Raw genomic sequence first — 24,585 nt, 5'->3', positions numbered from 1 at the left:
ATGGGCGAATGCTGTTCTATGGTACTTCAAAATTTTACTTTTTAATATGTATATTATTTGATATATATATATAGATATATATATATATATATATATATAGATATATATATATATATATATATATATATATATATATATATATATATATATATAGCGCAATCTTCAGACCTCCACACACAAGCGGCGAAAGAAGAGGCAGACCCCACGATATCCAGGCAAGTTGTATTTATTCACGAGCCTTTCAAAAATGTAACGTTTCGAGTACTGGCGTACTCTTGTTCACACACCACATTCTTGTTTGGAGTTTTCTTTTATGTTTGCGGTTCTGACCCCACCTATGGGCCACACCTACCACACGTGCATCACATAGTTCAGCCTACAGCCTGATTTCAACATTTTAAAGTCACAGTACCTATTTAACATTGTAAATTGTAGTTGCATGTAACACATTTAAAACCATGTATCAAAAATAACACCTGATGATAATTCCATCGTGCTGATTGCAAATTCTTGGAAATTTATTTATATTGCTGTACAAATACTTTAAAAGTTTGCATATCTTAACTGCACAAATGCATGAAAAATTGTCCATAAATTGATTATTCATATGATATGCTTAAATGCATAATTCACAACTTCATAAGTTTACAGTCAAAAATAGAACAATCAAAGATATATAAGGCGTTAAAAAAAGGTTTACGTGTTAAAATTGGCCACAGTACCGTTAAAAATTGATACAGAGCTTGGCAGAACTTGTGAAAGAAAGGGGGATATGTCACCAAGATGCACCTCAGTGTATAACCATGATATTGAGCTACAGTCCTATATATTTATTTAAAATGTATACATTATAAACTTTATATCTCATAAATATTTAGAACTATTTACAAAAAATTGTATGTACAAAAAGTGAAAAAAGTGCTCAAATATATTCACAGTGTAAATAAACCACCTAAAGAAATTTCTTTTAAACCAATGATTATTTAAAAGACTGCATTGTTCAAAAACCTGAACAGCCAATCCAAAAACAAAAATCGGACTGCAGATCACAAAAAATGAGTGCATTATTATGGATTACATAATTTCCAAGACGTATATACTTCAGTACTCTAAATTTTATAACAAAAGAGCTGAAACCTGTATTACTGAGATTATAAAAACCCATTCCGCGTGTATGCGCTTGATCGACACCTCTACAAAAAATTATGCATATCCTCTGTCGCCTTCAACCCATTGGGTTGTTTGCTGTCGAGCTTGATAATATACCGCGTTTCCATTCGGCGTAATAATTTATCGCGGTCGCCACCGCGTCTGAGTGGGGCAACAGCATCAATTACATAATATGTAAGACACGACAGATCCCTGTTGTGTCTGCTGTTAAAATGACGCGCCACTGGATAGGCACCATCGTGGTTCACAATGGCACGAAGGTGCTGCAGTATCCTGACATGCACCTGAGCCCCGGTACTGCCCACATAGCGCAGACCGCAGGTGCATGTCAGGACGTAAACCGCAAACTCCGTTCGGCAGTTGTAATTGCCCGAATTGGTATTTCTGTCTCGGAGAATGGAGTGCTGTAATGGGTGATGTTCTGCCCAAATTTACATGCTCGACATGAGGAGCATTTGTGGAAGCCTTTACCTCCAAACCATTGATTGACTGGGTAATTCAGGGCTGGATTTGACTAGCTTGCTATGCATGCTAAACGCACGCCTGAATGTAATCACTGGTCTGTCTGGAGTCCTATCTCGTAAAACACCATCAGTTTTTAAAACTGCCCAGTGTTTGTTGATAATGGACATAATTGCGCGGTGTTGTCTGCTGTATGTGGTTATTAACCTGGTCGTATCTGCATTGGCATTGTCATCATAAGGTTTAGGTGTCAGTAAAGAGACTCTTGATCTTTCTCTGCTCTTTTCTAATGCATGGGATAGACAGCTTTGGCTATATCCCCTTGCCTGGAGTCTGGCTAACATCACAACGGCACCTTCCTCAAACTTCTCTTGTGTGTTGCAAATTATTTTTAAACGCAACAATTCGCCAAGAGGAATACTGGTTATGACATGTTTGGGGTGACCCCTGCTGGCATGTAAAATACTATTGCCAGCAGTGGGTTTCCTGTGTAAGGATGTACCAATCATCGCACCATTAACATTGATGCAAACATCAAGAAATTCAGCAGATGTAGTACTGATATTAGATGTAAAAAATAAATTGAAATGATTGGTATTGAGCGCATTGACAAATATTTGAGCACTATTCACATCACCCTCCCATATGCAGAAAATATCGTCAATAAAGCGCATCCAGTGCTTGATGCGCTCAAAGCCAGGAATGCCAGTCAGGTCCTGCTCCTCCCACAGCCCCACGTGCAAGCACGCGTAGCTGGGGGAGAAGCAGGATCCCATGGCAACACCGCGTATTTGTCTCCAAATGTCTTTACCAAACAAAAAATAATTGTTGTTGAGGCACCATTGTACCAAGTCACATATCATTTTATTGTGACTATAGTACTCACAGGATTTGTGTCCCAAAAAGTGTCTGATCGCCTCTATACCTTGCGTGTGTTCAATACAGGTATACAGTGACTCAATGTCTAGAGTGATGATGCACCAATTTTCTTGCCACTGTATGGACTCTAGCTTGGTCAGAAAGTCCCCTGTATCTTTGATATAACTTGGCAGCGATTGGACATGCTCCTGTAAATAAAAATCAATGTATCGTGAAATGTTCTCACCCATACTTCTGATCGCCGAGATGATGGGTCTCCCCGGTGTTGGATTTTGCATTTTATGCACCTTGGGAATGAGGTACATGTGTGGCATAACTGGATGTTCCACTACAAGAAAAGCACACTCAGTAGCTGTAATTAAATTGTTTCTTTTATACGATAACAGCATCTTTTTGACATTATCTTTGGCATGCTTATATTGAACGCCGTTGCTCTTCACATAACAATTGGCGTATTCTAATTGTCTCTTAGCTTCTTTGATATATTGATCTTTTTGCCACAAAACAATGTTTCCTCCTTTATCGGAAGAATTCACGATAACCTCTTGATTCTTTGATAATTTGGCCATTAAGTTATTATATTGCTTGGTTTGGAAACTGGACATATTTTTTTCGTTGGTGTGGATTTGTTTGTTAAGTTTTTTCAAATCCTCGATGATGCAGTCATGGTAGATGTCCACTGCGTCCTTTGGCATGACAGGGACAAATTTACTTTTCGGTTTGAAGGGGCTCTCACCGGCACCCTTTTGTAAAATGTCAATCTCCCGCAATTCACTCTGTGTATCAGGGACATCCATATTGAGCATAGGTGGAGCTGCTCCGCTGTTCAAATTGCAGAGCGTTATGAGAGTTCTGGCATCACTTGCTGGAACCAATGGGGATACATCAATTTCATCGGCTACCCCAGTGGCTGTGGACGAATTCACATTGGATTTGGATTTGATGGCATAAAATTTCTTAAGTTTTAATTTCCGAATATATAGAAAGACATCAGCTCTTGTGTTGGTGTAGTCAAATGAGCTCTCTGGACAAAAGTTAAGACCCAACTTGAGTATTTGTTGCTCGGCTGTGGTTAGTGTTATGTCAGATAAATTGATGATGGTGCTTGCATTCATCATTGTTTGTTGTTTTTCTTTTTGAACCATTTCTTTTTTTGTGGCTGCGGTGGTATTTGCACATTTTCTTCTTGCCCTTCGCCTTGTGTTTTTCCTCTTGCTGTGTTCCGTGACCGTGTCCGTGGACCTAAAGACTGCATGTGGGCCTCGACTAAAAAATCAATTTCTTCACCCAAGTCGAGGATGGCGTGTGGTAAATTGTCCTCCGATAAACTTGACAATGAGCCACATGTGCTCGATGTGCTGGCGAGCGAAATGGTATCCGTTGCTGACATTTCATGATTATCCAATGCTGCAGCTGAGTCTTGCTGAACCACCTGTGTTTGGGTTTTTAGCGCCGATTTTTTAATTTGCCGCTGCTTTTTAGCCTGATCAAATTTGCGTGCAAACGTATATATTTGGCCTGTCTCATAGTCGTTGAGATCTCTTGCAAATTTGTTTATTTTGCGTAGCTTAATTTTGTCATCATGTTTTTTTAGACGCTCGCTGATGTCTTTGCGTCCTTTGGTAATCACTGTTTGAGTTTCACTATCAGTGAAAGCATCTAAATCCGTATTTATTTTCTGAATGTCATCCAGTAAAACGGCGCGGTCCAGAATCGCGTATCTGATCAGAAGCTTGATTAAGTTCATAGAGGCTCCCAAGTTTAATTCCCCCCATTCGCGTAACATGTTGGGATTGGGGTCCGCAAAACTTGGGGCCAGCATAATACGCAACCCTCTCGGGACCCGTCCAGCCTCCTCATACTTTGTAAGCGATTTGTGCTCCCACCATTTAGTAATCTCAGAACGAGATTTCTTTTGCAACAGGTTTAACATTTTCTTAACGTCTTGGTTAGCTGCTGTGGCGGCGCTGGTTTGTATTTGTTTGCTGCCTGCTCCTCGTGGCACTTGTGCAAACAATGCATCTGCTGCCGCTTCCCGCTCCGTTTCCAAACTGGCTGCCATGGTTTCTGGCAGTGCAGCCAAGTGGTGTATTTTTTTAAAGTTTATGTGCGCTGAAGTCTGTTTGTGGTGAATGGCTAATCCACTTGTACCCTTCGCGTCTGCACGCTGCCTACGGATAATCGCTGCCTCCTCACCTGAAGTAACTTGATAGAACGGTGCACGCCTTCCCTGTACACCGTAGTGACCGGTATTCAAACTGGCCGCCCACTGTCTCAGATTTCACGTGTCAGTCCGTGTATCGCGTATCAGGGAGCTCTCGCTGTTGTACTCCTTTCCGGAATTCGCGTCCAAGTTGGTTGTAGAAGCAAAAGCCGCTTGAAGAGGAGGGGGCACATATATGTTAGCATATATGTTTCTTACTACTATTTTATGTACCGTGGGATTTCCACTTCGACGACGGGGAATTATTCCAGCATGTGAATCTATGAAAGGCACCCTATACTGGAGAAGTGGGAACTTCAACCCTCTCTCAAAATTTCACCTGCTCCTAGTCTTAGGTTTCAGAAAAGTGCTGAAAACCTTTTGTTCCGACATTTCTCAAGCTAGTTGTGTTTAGCTCCTTGCTTTCTGACTGTATCAAGGCTGATTGCATTGCATCTTTTTGAAACTAGTTACTTATTTTCGATTGTTTCCTAACTTGATTATTTTGATGCAGTACAATGCTACAGCTGCCTTTGGCATAATAATAAGTAAATAAAATAAAATACTCATCTTTGTTCTAATGTGAAGGAAAGTTACAATTCTATCAAGGACATGAAGGCAATGATTACCCCACCAGTATTCATACTGAGACCTAATGACTCCCTCCCCTGGATGAGGAAGGATGGGCATTTTAAGTGACCCACTTCCTGATCTTTTACCATTCCTCTATTAATATGATGACTTGTTATAACATGTTGTGATGGTGTTAAAGTGTTTAATATGCATTCTCCAAAAGGGTTAGTTCTGGAGTTTTCAATTTGTTTAAATAGATTTGCAGCATCAGAAGAGAAGTAGGCCCAAGAGCTATTGAAGATCTTGACAGTGAAAGGTTCAACATTGTCTGCACTTACCGGAAGGAGGACGATGAGAAAGAGTGGGGACTTTTTCTAAACGTACAAACTGCTAATTACTTGAGTTTCAATAAGCAATGTGTAGTTTCAGCTCATGGTTTTATCAGTATGGCAACTTGTTTATATTGACTGCTATAAGTAGAATAGAAAGTTTGATCCGCCTAATCCTCACCTCTGTGTCTTTATTGAAACTAACTCCCTTCATATTAACTTAGGACATTTCACATTCTGAATTGAAAAAAACGGTCTGCTTTTTAATTAAGTTAACTTATGTCTTTTTAGCACATTTTCATTGAAAATCTCAACCCCTCTCTCGTAGTGTTTGGTTTATACTTCTAGGGCTGTGATTTAACTTTTTTACCTCCATTGGCAACTAGTTTAGGATTCCTAATTTTAAATGTAGTCCCATAATGTTTGTGCAATTATGTTTTGAAGGGTTTTTAGCTTATATTGTGCAAGTACAAGCTGATCAACTATGAAACTTATTTAGAGCCAGGAATACTGGGCAAATTTAATTAAGCAGTTGGGCTTTAGGAATGACAGATGTTCTAAAGGCGGGGTTGAGGTCTCCTTTCTAACAGTGTTATTGATGGGAGGAAGAAAGGAATTGTGATTGAATTAAGCACCCTGCATTTTGACACCCTGTGTAGAAAAGCAATCAGTCACTGGAGCGATCCAATACAATTTGAGAAAAGCACATTGATTCATGTGAGGCTCGGCAGGCAGAAATAACAGCTCCAATAATGGCTCGAGAGTCACAGCAGGAAAGGGGGATTATGTTGGAGGCCGAAATCCTCAAATTATATCCAAGTGACAACTGTAGCAGTAATGAACCGTTCAGACCCTCTGCCCCCCCCCCCCCCCCACCTTTCGCCCCTCAATAGTGAGAAGTGGAAAACTACTAGGGGAGTATCTAGTACAGTGATGCTCAAAGTGCGTCCTGGGGCTCGGCATGAGACCCTCCTGACCTTTACATGTGAACCCCTGGTCAACAGCAGCACTAGGCTGCTGTTTTTGCGAATAAGCACTAACATTGAGAAAGATGTTAAGTAAACAGGGAAACATTTAACTACAGGTTACGTGAAGTTAAAGACAGGAAGTAACTAAGGTCTCCAGCGCCACTTAACTTTAGGAACACCTTCACGGAGATATCTTGCAAAAAAACAAGTAAACATATGATAGTCTCTTCAAAATTCGAAAAGTGCATTTTCTTAACATGCAGAAGCATTTCACCTCAGTACATCATATCATATTGGTGCATTAAAAAGTATTTTTTTTAAGTGACAGCTTGCAAACATTAACTTAGAAACAGTCATGCTCACCACTCCCCCGCAACAATGCAAATAGTGAACTAAGAGGCAAGACGGTTGATATGTGAAGCCTCTGAGTGGCCAGCGTTGCTATTTATTACACATGGACAACATTATAGTTTATTAAATAAAACAAAAGAAAAGGTTTTGTACAGCACATTTCTCCTTTGCTCTGTGCTAAGACCTATATGTTAAAAAAGTGCAACCCCAGCCACCATTCTGTGTTCACAAGCCAGTGAAACAACCCCCCCTGCCTAATTCCCCCCCCCCCTCAGCAACAGGGATATTCTACATCAGAGGGTGCTTCTGTGAGCTGTTTAAAATGTGTTTACTAGGGCCTGTGCACTTTATTTTTTTGGCCAGGAGAGGGCGTATAGTTTTATTCAAACAGTATTGTTAGATTTCAAGTTAGTGAGGCCTTTACCTGCAGAAGTCCAAAGTGTGGATTGAGCCTGTCTGTCTCCTAGGAGATTCTGAACAGGAGAAGCAGCTTCCAACTCCCTGGCCAGCAAACCTTGTCTGAGGTCGCTGGGACTTTATATGGTCTGCTAATGGTTGGTACATGTGTACACTGATTGGTGGTTGTATCTGGTGTTTCTATTGGATTAGGGTTGGTGTTCTCATTGGTTGGATATTTGAGGGTTCTGATTGGTTTCTGGGTCTGTAATTCAATCAATGTAGGGTTGGGGCTAGGGTGCTAGGGTTAGGATTTCTATTGGAAGTAGGGACTAGGGCTTCCTATGTTATTGGGTGTTGAGAGTAGGGTGGAACTAGGGCTAGCGTTAGACCTTTAATTGGAAGTAGCGATTAGGGATTCTGGTGTGATTGGTTGCTGCACTAGTTGTGGGACTAAGAGTAGGGTTAGGCTTTCTATTGGAAGTAGGGACTAGGGCTTCCTGTGCCATTGGTTGCTTGGACTTGGGTTGTGACTACTGGTAGGGCTAGGGCCTCTATTGGACGTTGAGATCAGGGTTTTTGAACTGATTGGGTGCTTGGATTAGGGCTAAGATTGGAGTCCTGGTCTCCTATTGGTTCTAGATTTTAGGGCTAGTGTTGTGATTGGATAGTGTTAGGGCTAGGGTTCCCATTGGCTGAAGGGGTCACCTGATTACTAGGGCTATAAAAGGCCAGGGTTAGGGCATCTCAGCCCAGGCGTCGAGGCTAAGGGCAGAGAGGACAAGGGCAGTTGCCTGTTTGTGCCTGTTCGAGACTGACCAGGGCCAGAAATGCTGTCCAATATACTTACCTCCTATATGCATCTATATACTTTCAACGTACTTATGGATCTATACATTTATCACTTTCTAATAATTTAGCATTTCCAATGCACTACCCTATTTCTCATCTTATACATCTATCAATATATCCTCTACATCCACTCTCATTTATCCCAAACCCCATACCACTGCTATGATCCTCAAAATACCCCTTTCTACACTCTCTCCTACTCTACCCCTCCTTGCATCATCTGACACCTCTTTTACTATACCGATCCCATAAAACAAACCTTTCCAAACTCTTCCCTCTTTTCTACCCCTCCCCAACCCTTCTCAATCCAAATAACTGACTAACATGTCCACCACTAAAATTAATTTCATGTTTCACCATACTAATTCAACACTAATCCCGAGGGTTCCAGAGTAGCGTGCTACTTGCACTTCAAAACCCCATCAGGGGTAGCAAGCGCTATTTAAATACAAACCTCTTTCCCTCTTCTATCCCGCCACCTACCATTCTCTACCCAAATAACTGAATAACATATCCACTACTCATATCTTGCCATACTAATTTTCAACACTAATCCTTTATGGGTTCCGGAGTGGCGTGCTACTCGCCAGAAAAGCGATTCAACACCCATCAGGGGTAACAAGTCATATATGAATGCAAACCTTACTTCCCCTTTTATCCCTCTGCTCTCCTTCTCACTCCAAATAACTGACTAATATCCCCCACTGAAATTACTTCATATTTCACCATATTAATTCACCACTAATCCTTTATGGGCTTCCTGAATAGCGCGCGTCAACACCCGATCAGGGGTAACAAGCGCTATATAAATACAAACCTTTTTTCTCCTCTATCATTCTGCTATCATTCCAAATACAAATAACGGACTAACCTATTCACCACTTAACATGTACTTGCCAGTTTCACTACACTAATTCAACACTAATCCTCTACGGGTCCCGGAGCAGCATACTACTTGCCGGAAAAGCGCTTCGACGCCTCATCAGGGGTAGTAAGAGCTATATAATTACAATACAATACAATACATTCTTAAGTCATGTACTTCGATGTCCTCATATGAAAATGAAGAAATAGATGGCAAAGTGAAATAAAACAAGTGCCTAAGATCACACAATTTGGTCAAGTGGGGACGCCAGGATTAAACCCCAGGTTTTCTAGTTTAAGAATGTGCAATTCAGCTTTTGGATGTGCATGCTTAGCTTTTCCTATGCCCACCTTACACCCTCCCTTAACACCCCCTACCCAAATGCCACCATGCTGGTATCTATGCAGCACTCGGTCACACCACAGACCAAACGTTTTGGCACCCTGGAAAATGTCTGTGAGTGCCCATGATCTTGCATGTTCAAATCTCTCTACTCCATACAAGTTTCCTAAATAGCCCGATGTTTTAATAGTTAGTCACAGGTACTTACGATTCCAGCACAGTGAGCAGAGGATCTGGCTCGGAAACCTCCTGCAGTTGCGTTCCCTGATCTCTACTAAGCCTGATAACATCACAAAGTGTCTGGGAAGCATTGGACTGCCGCTGCAAAAAGAAAACCAGAAACAAAACACACACATTAAGACTTGTATATTTTTCATAGACACTATTAACCACATGGCTGGTCTTCCTACAATTTACGATGGTAGATTAGCACATCCGGAACATATTCAATTAGCACACACAGCTGGATGTATTAGAGTGGTATGGAACACACTCTTTAGTTGCCACTAAAGAACCAGCATTAGCATGAATTGTTTAAGCAGTTTAGGTTAGTTTACGTTTTTAAGGCCTCACTGGTTATTTTAACCACAGCTTGCAAGACAAACTAGTGGCAAAATACTAGTTTGCTTCGTTATTAAGATATCCATGGTTAAGCCATCCCCATAAGTGTATTATAAACTAATTAACAAAAAGTCACCAGCTGAAGTGTCAGAAGCACACTAGTGTGCAGTGGCAATCATGCACCAGGACTAGTGCAATAAAGTGCAGAAAGGAACCTTGTGCCTTGTTTTTAGTAAATGGTTCACAAACACGATACAATATCACAGTGAATTATAGAGATGTGTAGAAATCTTTTGTGAACAATGGAAAGATGGGAAGGTAAATGGATGACTTTTAAAAGGATTCTTCAGGGAAAAAAGCAATAGAAAACAAACTCACAATTCCGATATTAAATCAAAGTGTTCTTTTCTTAAAGTTCTGAAATTTAAGAGCTGAGCCAAATAATGATGGTGGACATTGAGGTCAGATGTTGAGATAAAATAACTCATTTAGATCCTCAAAAATCCGAAGACATTGGTAAGGGCAATTACATTAGACTACATTCAAACAAATTCACAGAACATTTTAATGTAGAAAGCAGAACCTCCTGTGAGACTAGACTGGTAATTTTTTACTAGGTTTTGGAGATAAATTACGAAACACTCACATCATCTTCCTGCGATGAATGAATAAGCTCAACCAAACGTTGAATAAGCTTCTCTTCATCCAGCCACTGAAAAGAAAAGTTGCAACATGAGAACAGTATCCTGCTCTCCTAAATAAAGGATCATTTTCATAAACAGTTCAGTATCAAAGCACTGATTTTCATATATAAATGACCTTTAATAAAACGTTTCCAACACTCCTATGTACAACCTATTCTTGAAATGGTTTCAATATTGTGTCACTTTACATATATATATATGCACTCTGGTCAGGTTTTAGTGTCATTCCACTGTACCAGTCCTGCACGTAAATGACAAAGTAGACCAAGCGATTACACAGAACGAATTATATGCATAAAACATATTGTATAAACCTGCATTGAACTCATGTGTCAGATACTTTGGAAAAGACTACAATATCATACTTAAATTACGATAAATACTTTTCGATGAGATTATGGCATACACAGTCTCCCATCTTCACACATATTGTGATATGCCTGTGCTGGCAGGCAGAACAGGAAAAAACAACCACCGCTTACATATGCCCAGGCAGTCTCAGGAATGCTGTCCTTTAAATGTAAAATTGATAAAGCTTCGGAGACATCTATCAAAGAAAAATTATATCTAGGTTGATAACAGACAGTATCTTGATATACAAATGAGTTTCTTTAGGACCTCTGGTATGAAGGAAGGAAGTATATCTATTAAATGCTAGTATAGCTTCACAATACCTCTGGCAATTAGATTTGCAGTACTAATGCATGTGCCTGTGCTACATAAAGAGTTTAATTCTTAGGCTGTGACAGTCTCTGCTTTGATTATAATCAAAAATAAATTCTTGAGGTCACTCACCTCACCCGTTGGTCATTCTTATTATCAGCCTCTGACTTGAAGGACAAGTTACTTACCTTCAGTAACGCCTTATCTGGTAGAGACAAGATGTAGCCACAGTTTCATTACCTTTGAACTTCCAGGCGTCCGGCTGGATCCAGAAGATTTTTGATAGCAGTACCCTTGCGCACCAATAGATGGCATCGGTTGACTTGACATGACGTCGTAGGCATCTGGCTAGTCATCATCAGGGCGTCCGCTTTGTCTTTATAACCACTATCCCCAGTGCGCTGACGTCAGTACTTTTCAAGACTTTCCACGTCAGGAGCCATTAAGTGACTGACTCTGGAGTGCCAAAAACAACTAGGGCCATTATGGGGGAAACAGCCCTGACACTAAACCAAACCGCAGTGAGGGGAGGATGGGTCGGCCGGAAAGGAATGTGCAACTAGATCATGCCTAGCCCAGATAAAGCGTTACCGAAGGTAAGTAACTTGTCCATCTGACAGAGACAACTAGCCGCAGAGTCCTTACCTTTGAACAGATACCCAAGCAATACCATCCCCGGAGAAGGGACTGCGGAAAGGTTTCAGACAAAGAAGTCCTGCAAGACAGAGCAGCCAAATTGACCCTCCCTGCAAACCTGAGAATCCAGGCAGAAGTGTCAGGCAAACGTGTGCAGAGATGCCCATGTGGCCACTTGGCAGATGTCAGAAACCACAACACCACGCTGGAGAGCAGTGGTGGCTGCTTTAGCCCTGGCAGAATGGGCTCCAAGACCTTCAGGAGGTTGTTACTTTGTCAAGGCGTGGCGTATCTTTATGCAGAGGATGACCCAGCGTGAAATGGTCCTCTTCTGAACTGCTCACCCCTTCTTTGCACCAACGTACCCTATGAAGGGTTGGTTTTCCAATTTTTTTTAATACAGACGGTGGAGTGGCTCTTCTTCCTTAGAAGGATGGGGAGGCACATAGAAAGTGGGCCCTCCACAATAGAGGACTAACAAACCTAAACAATTGCCTCTCCTTCCATGCACCCAAGAGACACCTCTGATCAGCTGATCACACTCTGGACACCATCCCACGCATCTACAAGACCAGAACAATAAGAAAGACCTTCTCCTACCTTGCAGTCAAGGCCTGGAATGACCACCACCTCCCACAAGTCCCTACACTGCTCCAGGAAGGACCTCAAGAACTGGCCCTACAGATGATTCCCCCCCCCCCCCCCCAACGGGTAAACCCCTTCATAAATCTCTGGACAGGATGTGATTTGCAAAGAGATGGCTGATCCAGCAGCCAAAGAAAAGCAGAGCGGGCCGAAAGGTAACCCTTCAGAGCATTCAGAGCAGAGCCCTGCTGGGCCAACAAGAAAATAAATAGGAGGACATCTGACCAGGAAGCAGACAAAGGATCAAAAGATCATTCTATACAGTATTTACTACGTTTTTGCCATCAGCAGGCGCGTACAGGCTTTGTGGAGGGATGCCTGGCTGCCAGAATAGCTTCACAGACTTCGGCAGGAAGGTGTCATCTGTTGCCAGTCAATCGCCACGCAAGGAGGCAGCGAGTGGACAGGTTCAGGTGGAGGACCCTCTCCCGGTGCTGCGACAGAACATTCTCCCAAAGAGGCAGCCTGACCAGAGGATCGATGCTGATCTGCAGAAGCTCGGGATACCAGACTATCCGTGCCCAGAATGGAGCCACAAGGATGACTTGGGCTCGGTCGCTCATGATCTTCTTGAGCACTCTGGGCAGGGGTGGTATATGGGCGGATAGGCATCTAGGAAAATCATCGCCGAGCGAGAGTCGCCTTGGAAACTCCAACGTGCAAAACTGCTGACATTGTGCACTCTCTTCGGAGGTGAATACATCTAACCAAGGCTCTCCCCACTGTTGAAAGAGACCTTGCATCACCTCCGGATGGTGATGCCACTCGTGATCCGTAAGGTACCAGCAGCTGAGTTTGCCCTCTCTCGCTTTCATAGTTCCGGGAAATGCCCTATTGTTCCAGCCAAGTTTAGAGACACAGGGCCTCTTGACGAAGTATCCATGACCCCACTACGCCCTGTTTGTTGCAGTACCACATGGCGGCAGTGATGTCTGTGAACACTTGAACTAGCCCTCCTTTGAGGGATGGTAAAAAGGCTTTCAGTGCCAACCGGATCGCACGAAGCACCAATAGGTTGATATGGAGCTAGGCTCCCACCGGAGACCAGAGTCTTCTCATACCCACCTCTCCCAGAGGGCCACCCCATTCCAGAAGGGACGTATCCGTCACTATTGTGAGATCAGGGTGGGGAAGGAAGAGGGGTCTGCCACTGACCCAATCTGAACCAGGTCAGTGATATTTCCCCGATGCTGCGCCCATTGGAACTTTAGGTCCACTGCAGAGCCCGCATGTGCCATTTGGAATGGTCCACTAGCAGGATGCTGGAGGCCATGAGGCCCAACAGCCTCAGAGTCACTCTAACCGAAATCCAGGATAGAGGCTGAAACATTGGTATCATAACCTGAATATCCTGGACTCGCCGTTCAGGAGGATAGGCCTGAAACTGCACAATGTCCAGAACCACTACAATGAAAGGGAGCTTCTGAGAGGGAGTCCGGTGTGAATTCTGCACGCTGATAGTGAACCCCTGCGAATGCAGGAAGTTCGGAGTCGAGAGACTACTGCTTGGGACGAGCCAGCCTTCAACAATCAACTGATCTCTGCAGATGGGATGCGACCACTGTCATCGCCTTAATGCACATCCGAGGGGCACTGGTGAGCATGAAAAAGAGCACTGTAAACAAAGTGCTTGTGGTCCATCATAACCCGCAGGTAGCGATGATGATTGGCAGGCAGCATGGGGATGTGTAAACAGGCATCCTGCAAGTTCAACGCTACCATTCAGTCATCAGCAGACAGGACCTGATGCAAGGGTGAGCATCTTTAACTTTTTTTTGAGGAAGTAGTTGAGGGCCCTGAGGTCTAGGATAGGACGAAGGCCTCCATCCTTCATTGGAACCAGAAAATAGCAGGAATAGCAACCACAGCCTATTTCTGGCCTAGTGACCCTCTCTATGGCTCCCTTGGTCAAGAGAGTCTTGACTTCCTTGTGGAGTAAGGCACGGTGATCCTCCGTCAGCCGATGGTAAGTTGAAGGCATGATTGGGGAAGTAATCTCAAAGGGGAGGGAGTAGTCTCTTCTGACTATTTGCAGCACCCACCAGTGGAGGAGGTGAGGGAGTATCCTGCCCCAACTGGGCATGCATGATCCAGAAGGCTCAGACTAGGAGGGTTTTGCGGTGGAGGAGGAGGGGTGGTGGAGGAGGGGCCAGACTTCTGGCCACCCAACAAACGGGGTTGGGGCGAACCACATCCGCAGACCCACAGAGGTTGCTGGACTTGCAAGGTACTCTGGATGGAATAGGGTTGGCACGGTTGGAAGCCCCTTCCATAGCCACGATGGGGGCGAAAGCAGACACAGGCAGGGACGACATGGAGTGGCCTAGGGACTTTGCTGTAGCCCACGAGTCATTAAAGTGCTCAAGCACTGCGTACACTCTGTCTCCAAAGAGACAGGAGCCATCAAAAGGCAAGTCGATAAGATTAGCTTGGATATCCCCCAAAAAGCCAGAGGTCCTCAGCCAGGTGTGGCACCCAACGGCCACCATTGAGGAAATTGCTCTGCCTAGCGACTCTGTGGTATCTAAGCCACATCGTACGGCAAACTTAGCCGCATCTCAACCGTCTGTAATGGCTTGGGAGAGGAGAGCTCAGTCCTCCACAATTATAGGCTGGTGGAAGAAAAGATTTTCTTACCGAAGCTGTCCAGCCTTTTGGATTCCCTGTCCGGGGGTGCGGTAGAGAACGTGCCGTGGGAAGTGGAGGCTTGGACCACCAAGCTTGGTGAGGTGGGTAGAGAGAAAAGCTGGGTCGCCAAGTGCAGGGCGGTCGCGGCGGGCAATGGTTCTATTCTCAGGAGCCCCTGTGCTGGGCTTGGACCAGGTGCTGTTTGAAAGGCAGCAAGGGTTCCGAAGAGAGATACAAGGCTGCAGGGCCTTCGTCAGGACGTTAGTCTGGAATGCCACTGTAGGAAGCTGCAAGTCCAAGACCTCCACAGCAGGTTGAGGGAGACAGCATGCCAGAATCTGGGGAGGTGTTAATGCCGCTAGCATCACTCCGGTCCTCAGTCTTGATTGGGTTGCAGGATTTCTAAGGGTTCCTGCTGCTCCTCCCAATCTTCATCATTCATGCCTAACCCTTCAGAATAGTGCAGGTTGAATGACAGGAAGCGGGCCGCAAACGCCGAGGCTCCTCCATCTCATCGTGCGACGGATGGGGCAAAGTCGATGCACGCTTCTACTTCTGGTGCTTCTTACCTGACCACGAGGATTCAAGAAAGGAGACTTTGAGGAAGAAGACTTCAACCACCCTGAAGCGGTACTCAGACCTTCCCCTCGACCGGGATAGACGAGGAGACCTCCATGGCACAGCTAATAGCATTTTGGGCCGTTCACTCAAAGCCTTCGACGCCATGGACCGGCAATTGGAGCACAACTGACATTCGCGCTCCACGGACCAGAGGCGCACCAAATGGGGATCCGTGACTGACAGGGCAAGGTGACAGGGGCCACAAGGCTTGATCCCTAGGCTTTCTTACTAGACATACCTAGCACACGTCTGTCAAAAAGTAACAGGGGGTAAGCGCTCTTCGACAGATTTGCGCTGGCTGGTGTGGAAATAAAAGAACAGAATTCAGCGTGCCGGGTTGGAGCCTATATAGACTACGTGGACGTCACAACGATGAACCCGGCGTCTATGACTTCACGTGGACTCGACCGACACCACCTATTGGTGCGCAGGGGTACGGCTATTAAAAATCTTCCAGATCCAGCCTGTCGCCTAGAAGTTCAAAAGGTAAAGAATCTGTGGCTAGATGTCTATCAGATATGGGTGTTCTTGGTACTGTACTATGTATTAGCCTCTGCAATCAATATTCCAGAGAACACAACCAAAAATGTACCCTGTGTGGTAGTTCTTTACAAGATCTTTTGAACAAAGATAGTGGTGTTGACCACAAAGGATCATCGGAAACTGGTTCATACAAACACTGGTCTTGTACTTTATCCTTTGTTCCACATGATGCTCGGCCTGTTGTATCATTATTGTAGCAAAAAGGATAATGATATTATGATTAGATTTGTCTGTGGTAGCACGGTAACTACATACTCCACTGAGGGAACATTGTATTGATCAACCTGTGTGAAATTAAGATTGTCTGGTTTCCAGTTAGAAGCTCACACCTGCAAACTGTACTGGCATTTGGTGCAATCAGATAGAGGAGTCTACACTGATGATAGCATGGAACCAACCTGTAATTTTTATTTTCATGCAGTCAGATATGTGGAACTAACTAAGAGCTTGTTAGATTCTCTGATTAATTAGTGCTGAATGCGTTTCCATTTTACCTGGCTTCATCTTTGTGCTGTGCCACAGATGCCCACTGTGTTTTCATTTTATGCAAGTATTTTGTGTTGAAATTTTTTATTAGCATTTCAGAATCATTAAACAAAAACAAGAAAACTCAAATACAAGTAATAAGGGTAAGGATCATATGATATCAATTAAAAAGTAAATCCATATATAGAACAATATTTAATATTATGCTATCTAGAACAATAAATATATATAACAATATATAAAGGAAAGATTGAAAAAGCATATACAATCAAGTGTTAAAAACTAAATGATAACAAAAACAAACATGTTAAGAAAGTAGAAAAGGATTCCATATCTGTGAAAATAACTCTAGTTGATCTTGAATATTATATATAATCCTTTCATGCGAAGCATTTTGAATCATAGCAGATAACCAGGACTCTTGAGATGGTGGAGTGGAAGATTTCCATTGTCTTAATATACAGATTTTAGCTGTTGCAAGCGCAGTATGTAGGAAAAGAGATTGTGGTTTAGAAAGAGTGGGAACATTTCTGAAATCATGTAATATAATATTAGCTGTGGAAAGGGGTAAATGCAGTGAGATAGACTTATGTAAGGTCTGACCTATGTAAGACCAATAATCTTTAACCAATGGACACGTACAAAGAATATGAACAATATCACATCCAGAAGCACTACATCTCCAACAATTGGAATGCGGTAACAAGCCTGCCTTATGTAATCTAACCGGAGACCAATGCCAGTCATGTTGAATTTTAAATAAGCAAAACTTTAAACGAGCTTCTCGAGCTCCCTTATTCAAACCATCTAGTATATTCATCCATTCCATATCTGAAAAAGAAGTCTGTAAACGTGTTTGCCATTTATGTCGGAGATCGCAGGATAATGGATGTGAAAACAATTGAGATGTGATTGTTTTGTAGAGACCTGAAATGACACCTTTCTGTTTTCCCCAAATTTGTAAATAAAACACTATTGGTGATCTAGATAATGACCAAGGTGTGGAACCGAGAGCTTTGAGAAGAGATTGTCTAAGTTGATCGTATTTGGCATGCTGCAGCGGGGGTAAGTTGAATTCATCCATTAACTGTGATAGAGGTTTAAGATCCCCATCATGGAGAATTTGGTCTAATGTGAAAATGCCTGCCGATTTCCATTGAGACCATAGAAAGCTTCTACCTTTAATGCGTATCCTGGAGTTTTTCCATATAGGAGCCTTTACATGTATTCGAGAATTAATGCCCAAGATACGATGCGCTCTTTGCCATATTTTGCGCATTGCAGACAATAGGGGGTAGCGTGGATCTATGCGGCTTGAACCAGATCAAGATAAAACTGCAAGACCATTTGTTGCAGAGAGAAGATGACGCTCAACTATGCAAGTATTTTGTGTTAGCCTGATCTACAAAAAACAATTTCTCACAAAAAAAAATATCCTGCAATAAGGGAAAAAATGAGGATTACGTTACTTACCCTGTAAACATCTTTTCATTGCATGTAGTGTTGTAGATTCATTCGGCCTGCAGAATCCTGCCATCTAGTGTTGGGCTTGGACTGTTTGTGAGAAAGTGCCATCTTTCTTGCATTGGTATGCCCCCACTTTTTTCTGAACTGCTGATGTGCTTTGACTGAGTGTGCCCTGGGCTCCTGCCAACCAGGTACCCAGGGCCTGTGTTCCTTCCTTAAAACTGTGTTGAAACCAAAACCCAATTGGCATCTCTGGCCACCTGTCAGCCCCTAGTAAATGGTACCCTAGGTACCCAGGGCATGGTGACCAGAGAAGACCCCTGAGGGCTGCAGCACGTATTGTGCCACCCTCAGGGGCCCTGTACCCGGACATCAACACACTGCCTTTGCAGGCTGAGTGTCTAAATGCAGAACTAAACAAAGAGTCGACATGGTACACATCCCTGTGTGCCATGCCCACAGAACCCACTGCCCTGGCATTCTTCAGTCACCCCTCTAGCTGGGTGCCCTATGCCAGAGGTGTGGACACAGGTGCATGAGCCCTGTGCCCCTACAGTACCCAGGGCCATTCCTGGGCACTGTAAGTGCAGTGATGCCATTAAGAGTATATGGTGCTGGGAAGTTTTCATTACTAACTCCACAGCACCATAATGGCTACACTGAAGACTGACAAGTTTGGTACCAAACTTCTCAGCACATTAAACCCGCACTGATGCCAGTGTGGGATTTAATGTAAAATGCACCAGAGATCTTATAGATGCCCCCTGAAAACCTAACCTACAATCCACGTCTGGGCTGAGTGGCTGCAGAGGCTGCCACACAGCAGACATGTTGCTGGACCCCTGGGTGGAGAGCCCCCCGCTCTCCTGGGCCTGCAACAATGCACCTCCCGGGCGAGGTGCTAGGTCTCCTCCCCCAGGATGGGCAGGGGGAAGCTTCAAAGGCATACCGCCTCTGTGAGCTTTTCCATACCATTTGCTGTACTCAGCAACTGGCCCCCACCGGCTCTAACCCCGACTCTGGCGGGAAGACTGGCAGAAAACCCTACGTCAGGAAGGGGGGGTGCCAGCTTGTGCCAACCCCACCCCTCCGGTGGGAGAGGCGAGGTGAAGCACGACCCCGGGCTCCGGCCATCTTGAAGATGGGGATCCCTGCCCAATCATAGAAGGCTCCTGCCCCCCTCCCACGGGAGAGGAGCAGGCTAGGGGGTGTACCCACCCCAGGACATGGACCTATTGGTCCCTGCCCTTGCCCTACCTGTAACGCCTCTAAATTTAGTATTCAGGGGCACCCTGAACATTCCTTCCTCAGATCTCGATAAGAAAAGAAGAAAGAATATCAAGAAGACCACCCGCCGTGCAGATGCCAACAACAGGACGACACCCACTGACTTGGCCCCAGCCCTACTGGCCTGTCGATCCTGGAACCCACTCCTGCTTAATCCCGGGAACTCCAGCGGATAGCAACCTTGGGACACCCGGTGGACCTGCCAGTCTTGACTCTCTTAAAAACTGGGATTCCCATAAGCAGAGGCTCTGCTTCAACAACCAACTCCAGTTGCCAGCCAGGAAGCTCAAGACCTGCCCACTCTGCCCCTGCCAAGCTCGGCCCGAGTGATCCAAGACCACGAGGATGTCCCCCCAGCGACTGGGACCCGAAGTCTAGTGCCCAAAGACCCTCCTCGACGAACCAGACGACGCCTGCAGCCTCAGATCCAGGGACCCCTCCAACCGCGACCAGCCGAGAGTAAGATTTCCCGACACCCAAAGACACCCCTGCACCCGGCGCCCTGCGACCCCCTGTGCCTCCCTTTGGGGTACCTACCTCTGCTCCAGGATCCCAACTTACCTCTCGAAGTGGTGGTCGCACCTGAAGAATCACCGTCCCCGAGTCTGCAGCCTTTGTTCCCTTTTTACCTTTCCCATTGAATAACATTGAGCGCCCGACGGCTCAAAGGCACCCTGCACCCAGCCTCCCGAGTGCCCCTGGCAACGCAACCTGTGCCCTATCCTACTTTCCCATTTGCCCTGAGCAAGTGACCAGGAGCACAGCTCCCACAGCTGCATGGCCTGCTAGCCAGCAGCCACCAACCGGAGTCCCCCTGCCCCTTATTGGATAACATTGGGCCTAACTACCTCTGCACCCGGCTGCCCCTGTGCCGCTGAGGGTGAACCAACGGTACTTACCTGACCCTGGGGGACCCCTGAGTCTATGTCCAGAACCCTAACTTGCCCAGCCGAGTACTCACCTGGCAACCTGTAACTCACTAACCTGCCATTGGATAACACTGACTGGTTTGACTCGAAAAATCTTCTAAGTGCCTACTTTTGAAAACTTAAAATATTCACATAATATTAACCGTATTCCGAAATACTCACCTGTGGTCAGGAGAGAAGCCAGTACTGCATCTTGTCGCCCAGTACTGAACCGCAAAAGTAATCCTAGTCAGGTTTACTAGTAACTTGAATTTTCTCCATAGGAATCCATTATGTGCTTTTCTGTGAAATTTCTTCTAAGTGTCTACTTTTGAAAACCTGAAATATTCTTTAAAAATCATACCAAATAATGAAACGTAATTACTTACCTGTTTTAAGCTAAGATCCCAGTGCTGGACCTAGGAGCCCAGTACTGGATTACAAAAGTAACGAGAACGTACTTTACCTGCAACCTGAATTTTCTCCCATTGGATAACATTGCCAGATTTCTGTTGAAAAGTGTGAACTTTTAAAATAGCTTTATATTCCTGAAAAATCAGTGCAATCACTAAAACGTTTTTACTAAATTGTTTTCAGCTTAGACCCCAGGACTGAATCTAGGATCCAGTCCTGAAACTACCAAAGTAATCTACAAAGTAATCAACTGAGTTTATATAGAAAAACCCATTGAGCTCAATGCTAAATTCTGTGTAGAATTGGGTTGCCTACTGCAACTCCTGTACCTATGGTGTTTAAAAAGTGTATTGCCTTTCTGCAAAGTACTCATCTGAGACCTCTCATATTGAGAACAGTATATTTTGATACCTGTTGGTTCTAAAAATAAAACCACTATATCTTTGATATTAAAACAATTGGCTTGGAGTTCAGTCTTTGAGTGTGTGAAACCTTTTGCTGACTGAGTGTGTACAACAAATGCTTTACACTGTCCTCTGGTACTGCCTTACTGCTCGACCAAGCTACCACTTTAGAGAGTAAGGTCACACCTGGCTTTAACCTCTGTTATATCTCTGGGGTTTGTGGACTCTATACACACTGTACCTTATTCTGGTCCAGTATATATAGAGCCACTTTCTCACACTGTTGCAACTTGGTTTTTATTCAACAGTCTTTTGATTCTTGAGTATCAGTAACTCCTCTGGTAAAGAACGAGCTTGGGCACTGACTCCACTGTTAGATTGTTTTCTACAGAGTGGGTGAAAGTTGGTACGGAGTAATGAGTAGGGTAAGATAGGGGACATGCTTGTAGCATAAATTACTATGTAGGTTGAAGTGATCTGTATCAAACACCGAATTCCTGGGAGGCGGTTGGTAAAATGCGAATCGACAGCAATACTTGCAAGAAACAGATGCTTACAGGGTAACATGTGTGGCGGTAAATACACATGCTCTGCATCAACTGTAAAGCAGTACTCCCCTAAGCGGTGCCTAGCCAGTGGATGGCGCAGAGATTTGTGGTCTGAAACTAAGTCCTTAAGATAGGGTGGACCTACTCAGGTCAGTTGTCTTGCAAGAAGATCTGTAAAGTAATGCTTTGTAAATGTGTGTGAACTAGACTAGGTAGCAGCCTTACACATGTCAGCTATGGGTATGTTACCAAGAAAGGCTATAGTGGCGGGGGTGTGGCTAAGCACGCAATGGCGGCGGACGTGCTAGAGTAGAGCTCCGCACTGAGCTCCCCCTCTACGGCCCATTATCCGCCGAATTTCTCAAGTATCGTGGGGACGCCTTGCATGCCTGCGCTGGAGCTTGGGCCATGGAAACGATCGCTGGCTGCTCCTGCAGGGGGGAAAGCTGCCTGCCTCACCTGCCGGATCTCCTGGCCGGCATCTGAGATCACGCGAGGCCGGGGATGGGCCGCGGGGCCTTGCCATAGAGGCCCTACATCTGGCTGCACCTGGGGCGATTTCACGGCGGACGTAGAGTGCCGGACACCAGGGTGCCGAAGTGGGGTGAGTGCCCCTTTGCAGCAGACATCGGGCGCCCCCGCCGCCCCCCCTCCCCCTGACGAGTGGTGGCGCAGTCGGGGCCTTGCATCCTTGGGCCCCTGCTTGGTGACCTGCGAGTGGCGGTCCCCCCCCGGGGGCGGATTGGAGAACGGTAATTCACACCTCTCCCCTCCTGACACTGCTGAGGTGCGGCCTCTGGGGCTGGCGACGCAATCTCCTAGAGGCGGAGGGACCGCGCCCTGAAGAGTGAGGCCTGGGCGCGGGCGCCATTTGCCGAACTCCATTGCTCGAGGCAACTTGAGGGTCCCGCAGCCGCCCATACTGGAGGGGAGCCTGGCTGAGGTCAGTGGCACCTGGAGGCCCCTCTATACTCCGGAGGTTTGCGAGGGATACGTGCTTGGACCGCCCGGAGGGAGCTTACCACACTGAGAGGGAGTGCCCATCTTCGCACCCAGCCCTGGTGTTGTCGCCACTCCCTCGCTGCGAAGATGGACGGCAAAATTGTTCAGTGATTCTTACGTGCGCTGGCGGCCAGGGAGCAGGGCGAACCGCACCCCCTGGAGCCTGAGGACGCCTTTGGCCATATATACATTGCGACAACGGCTGTGCTGCCCATGTCTGGGGGAGCTAGAACAAGGGCTGGCGCCGGAGGCACCCAAGTCAAGGGAAAAATGAAGAAGGCGGCAAATTCGGCAGAACAGGAACAGACGGCTTCCAAGTTAGACGCGATGCTGGCGGCGATGGAGCGGTTAGATGAGTCGATGCAGCTGACCCGCACCTCCCTGGAGACGAAAATCGACAGTGTCGCCATAGACCTCACGCACCTGCGAGCCGACCACAGGAAGCTGGTGGACCGCACCTCCGCTCTGGAAGCTACCGTGAAGGACATTACGCCTAAGGTCACACAAACTGACAAGCATGTGCAGGACCTCCTTAATCGAGTGGTATTCCTAGAAGATCGCGCGGAGGATGTGGAAGGGAGGGCGCAAAGAAATAACGTTTGCATCGTGGGCCTACCAGAGAGATGGGAAGGCAGGGAACCCGAATTTCACATGGAGACCTGGTTGCGGAGCCTGCTCCCGGAGGACGCACTTTCTCTATACTTTGTGGTAGAGTGAGCTCATCGAGTGCCGACCCGGCCACCACCGGCGGGATCCAACCCCAGGCCCATGCTCATTCGCATACTGAACTACCGGGACCGTGATGCCATTTTGCGGGAATCCAGGAAATTGCCGGAGATACGGGTTGAGAATGCAAAAATCATGCTCTTCCCGGACTACACGGTCCACGTACAGCGACATTCTTTCCTGGCGGTGAAACAACGGCTCCACCAGCTGAACTTGAAATATTCCTGGCTCTTCCCGGCGCGGCTGCGCGTGGTAGCCCAGGATAAAACCCATTTCTTTAACACCCCTGAGGCGGTAGAGACATGGCTGGACTCAGGAGTGGGTGCGGACTCTGAGGGGTCAACATCGGCATCGCCCTTGAGGCGCCCCCGGGGGTCCTGACGCCGCCGCAGGCGCAGATCCACATCGACGGGGCGACGAAACAGAGGAGCGGAGGTGAGCCCCCCGGCCGACCTTGTCCGTAATGAGCAGCAGGAGGCCCTCCGTATGGTGGCGGAGATCAGCGGTTCCCTGGGTGCGGACGCCGCCTTGGAGGATAGCACACGGGAGATGCCCAGTGATGATGAGCATCTTTATGGCATACCGGACTCGCAGGTATCGATGGATCTGCCAGATGTCACTCCACAAACTGCTGACCTGATCAACTGACGTGGGAGCGAGCTGTCAGGTACACCATGACTGAACCCATCGACCAGTACTACCCTGTTTGACCCAATCATCGAGGGACACCCGCGAGGCGCTGATGGTGGAGCTTCGTGTCCGGACTGAACTTCTGTCTCCCACCATGCTGGCGCAGTAAGTAACATAGGAGTAGAGACGATGGAAATGTCTTGGTCCTGTTAGATGTTTGGGGCGCTCCGACACTGGGAGGGACTCTACCTTTCGGAGTGCAGGATGTGAGCTACCTCGTCCCTGGGCTGTGTCCGTTAACATGACACCGTCCCGGGTGAGC

General features: G+C 45.9%; 1 protein-coding gene across 2 annotated transcripts in view; it reads right to left on the bottom strand.

Annotated features, from left to right (window-relative positions):
• Window positions 1-24,585, bottom strand: part of PPP6R2 (protein phosphatase 6 regulatory subunit 2) — a 744,860-nt gene that overhangs the window by 478,981 nt on the left and 241,294 nt on the right. For both annotated transcript variants that reach the window (XM_078677857.1, XM_078677853.1), the window contains exons 7-8: window positions 10,598-10,663; window positions 9,599-9,711 (exon numbers count right to left, since the gene is read on the bottom strand). In XM_078677857.1, coding sequence (XP_078533983.1) covers window positions 9,599-9,711; window positions 10,598-10,663 — 179 coding nt within the window. The remainder of the gene's footprint in view (window positions 1-9,598; window positions 9,712-10,597; window positions 10,664-24,585) is intronic.

Source organism: Lissotriton helveticus, chromosome 1_1, assembly GCF_964261635.1.
Source record: "Lissotriton helveticus chromosome 1_1, aLisHel1.1, whole genome shotgun sequence".
NCBI classification, from domain to species: domain Eukaryota; kingdom Metazoa; phylum Chordata; class Amphibia; order Caudata; family Salamandridae; genus Lissotriton; species Lissotriton helveticus.
The sequence above is the reverse complement of the archived record's forward strand: the minus strand, read 5'-3'. Positions and strand labels throughout refer to the sequence as shown.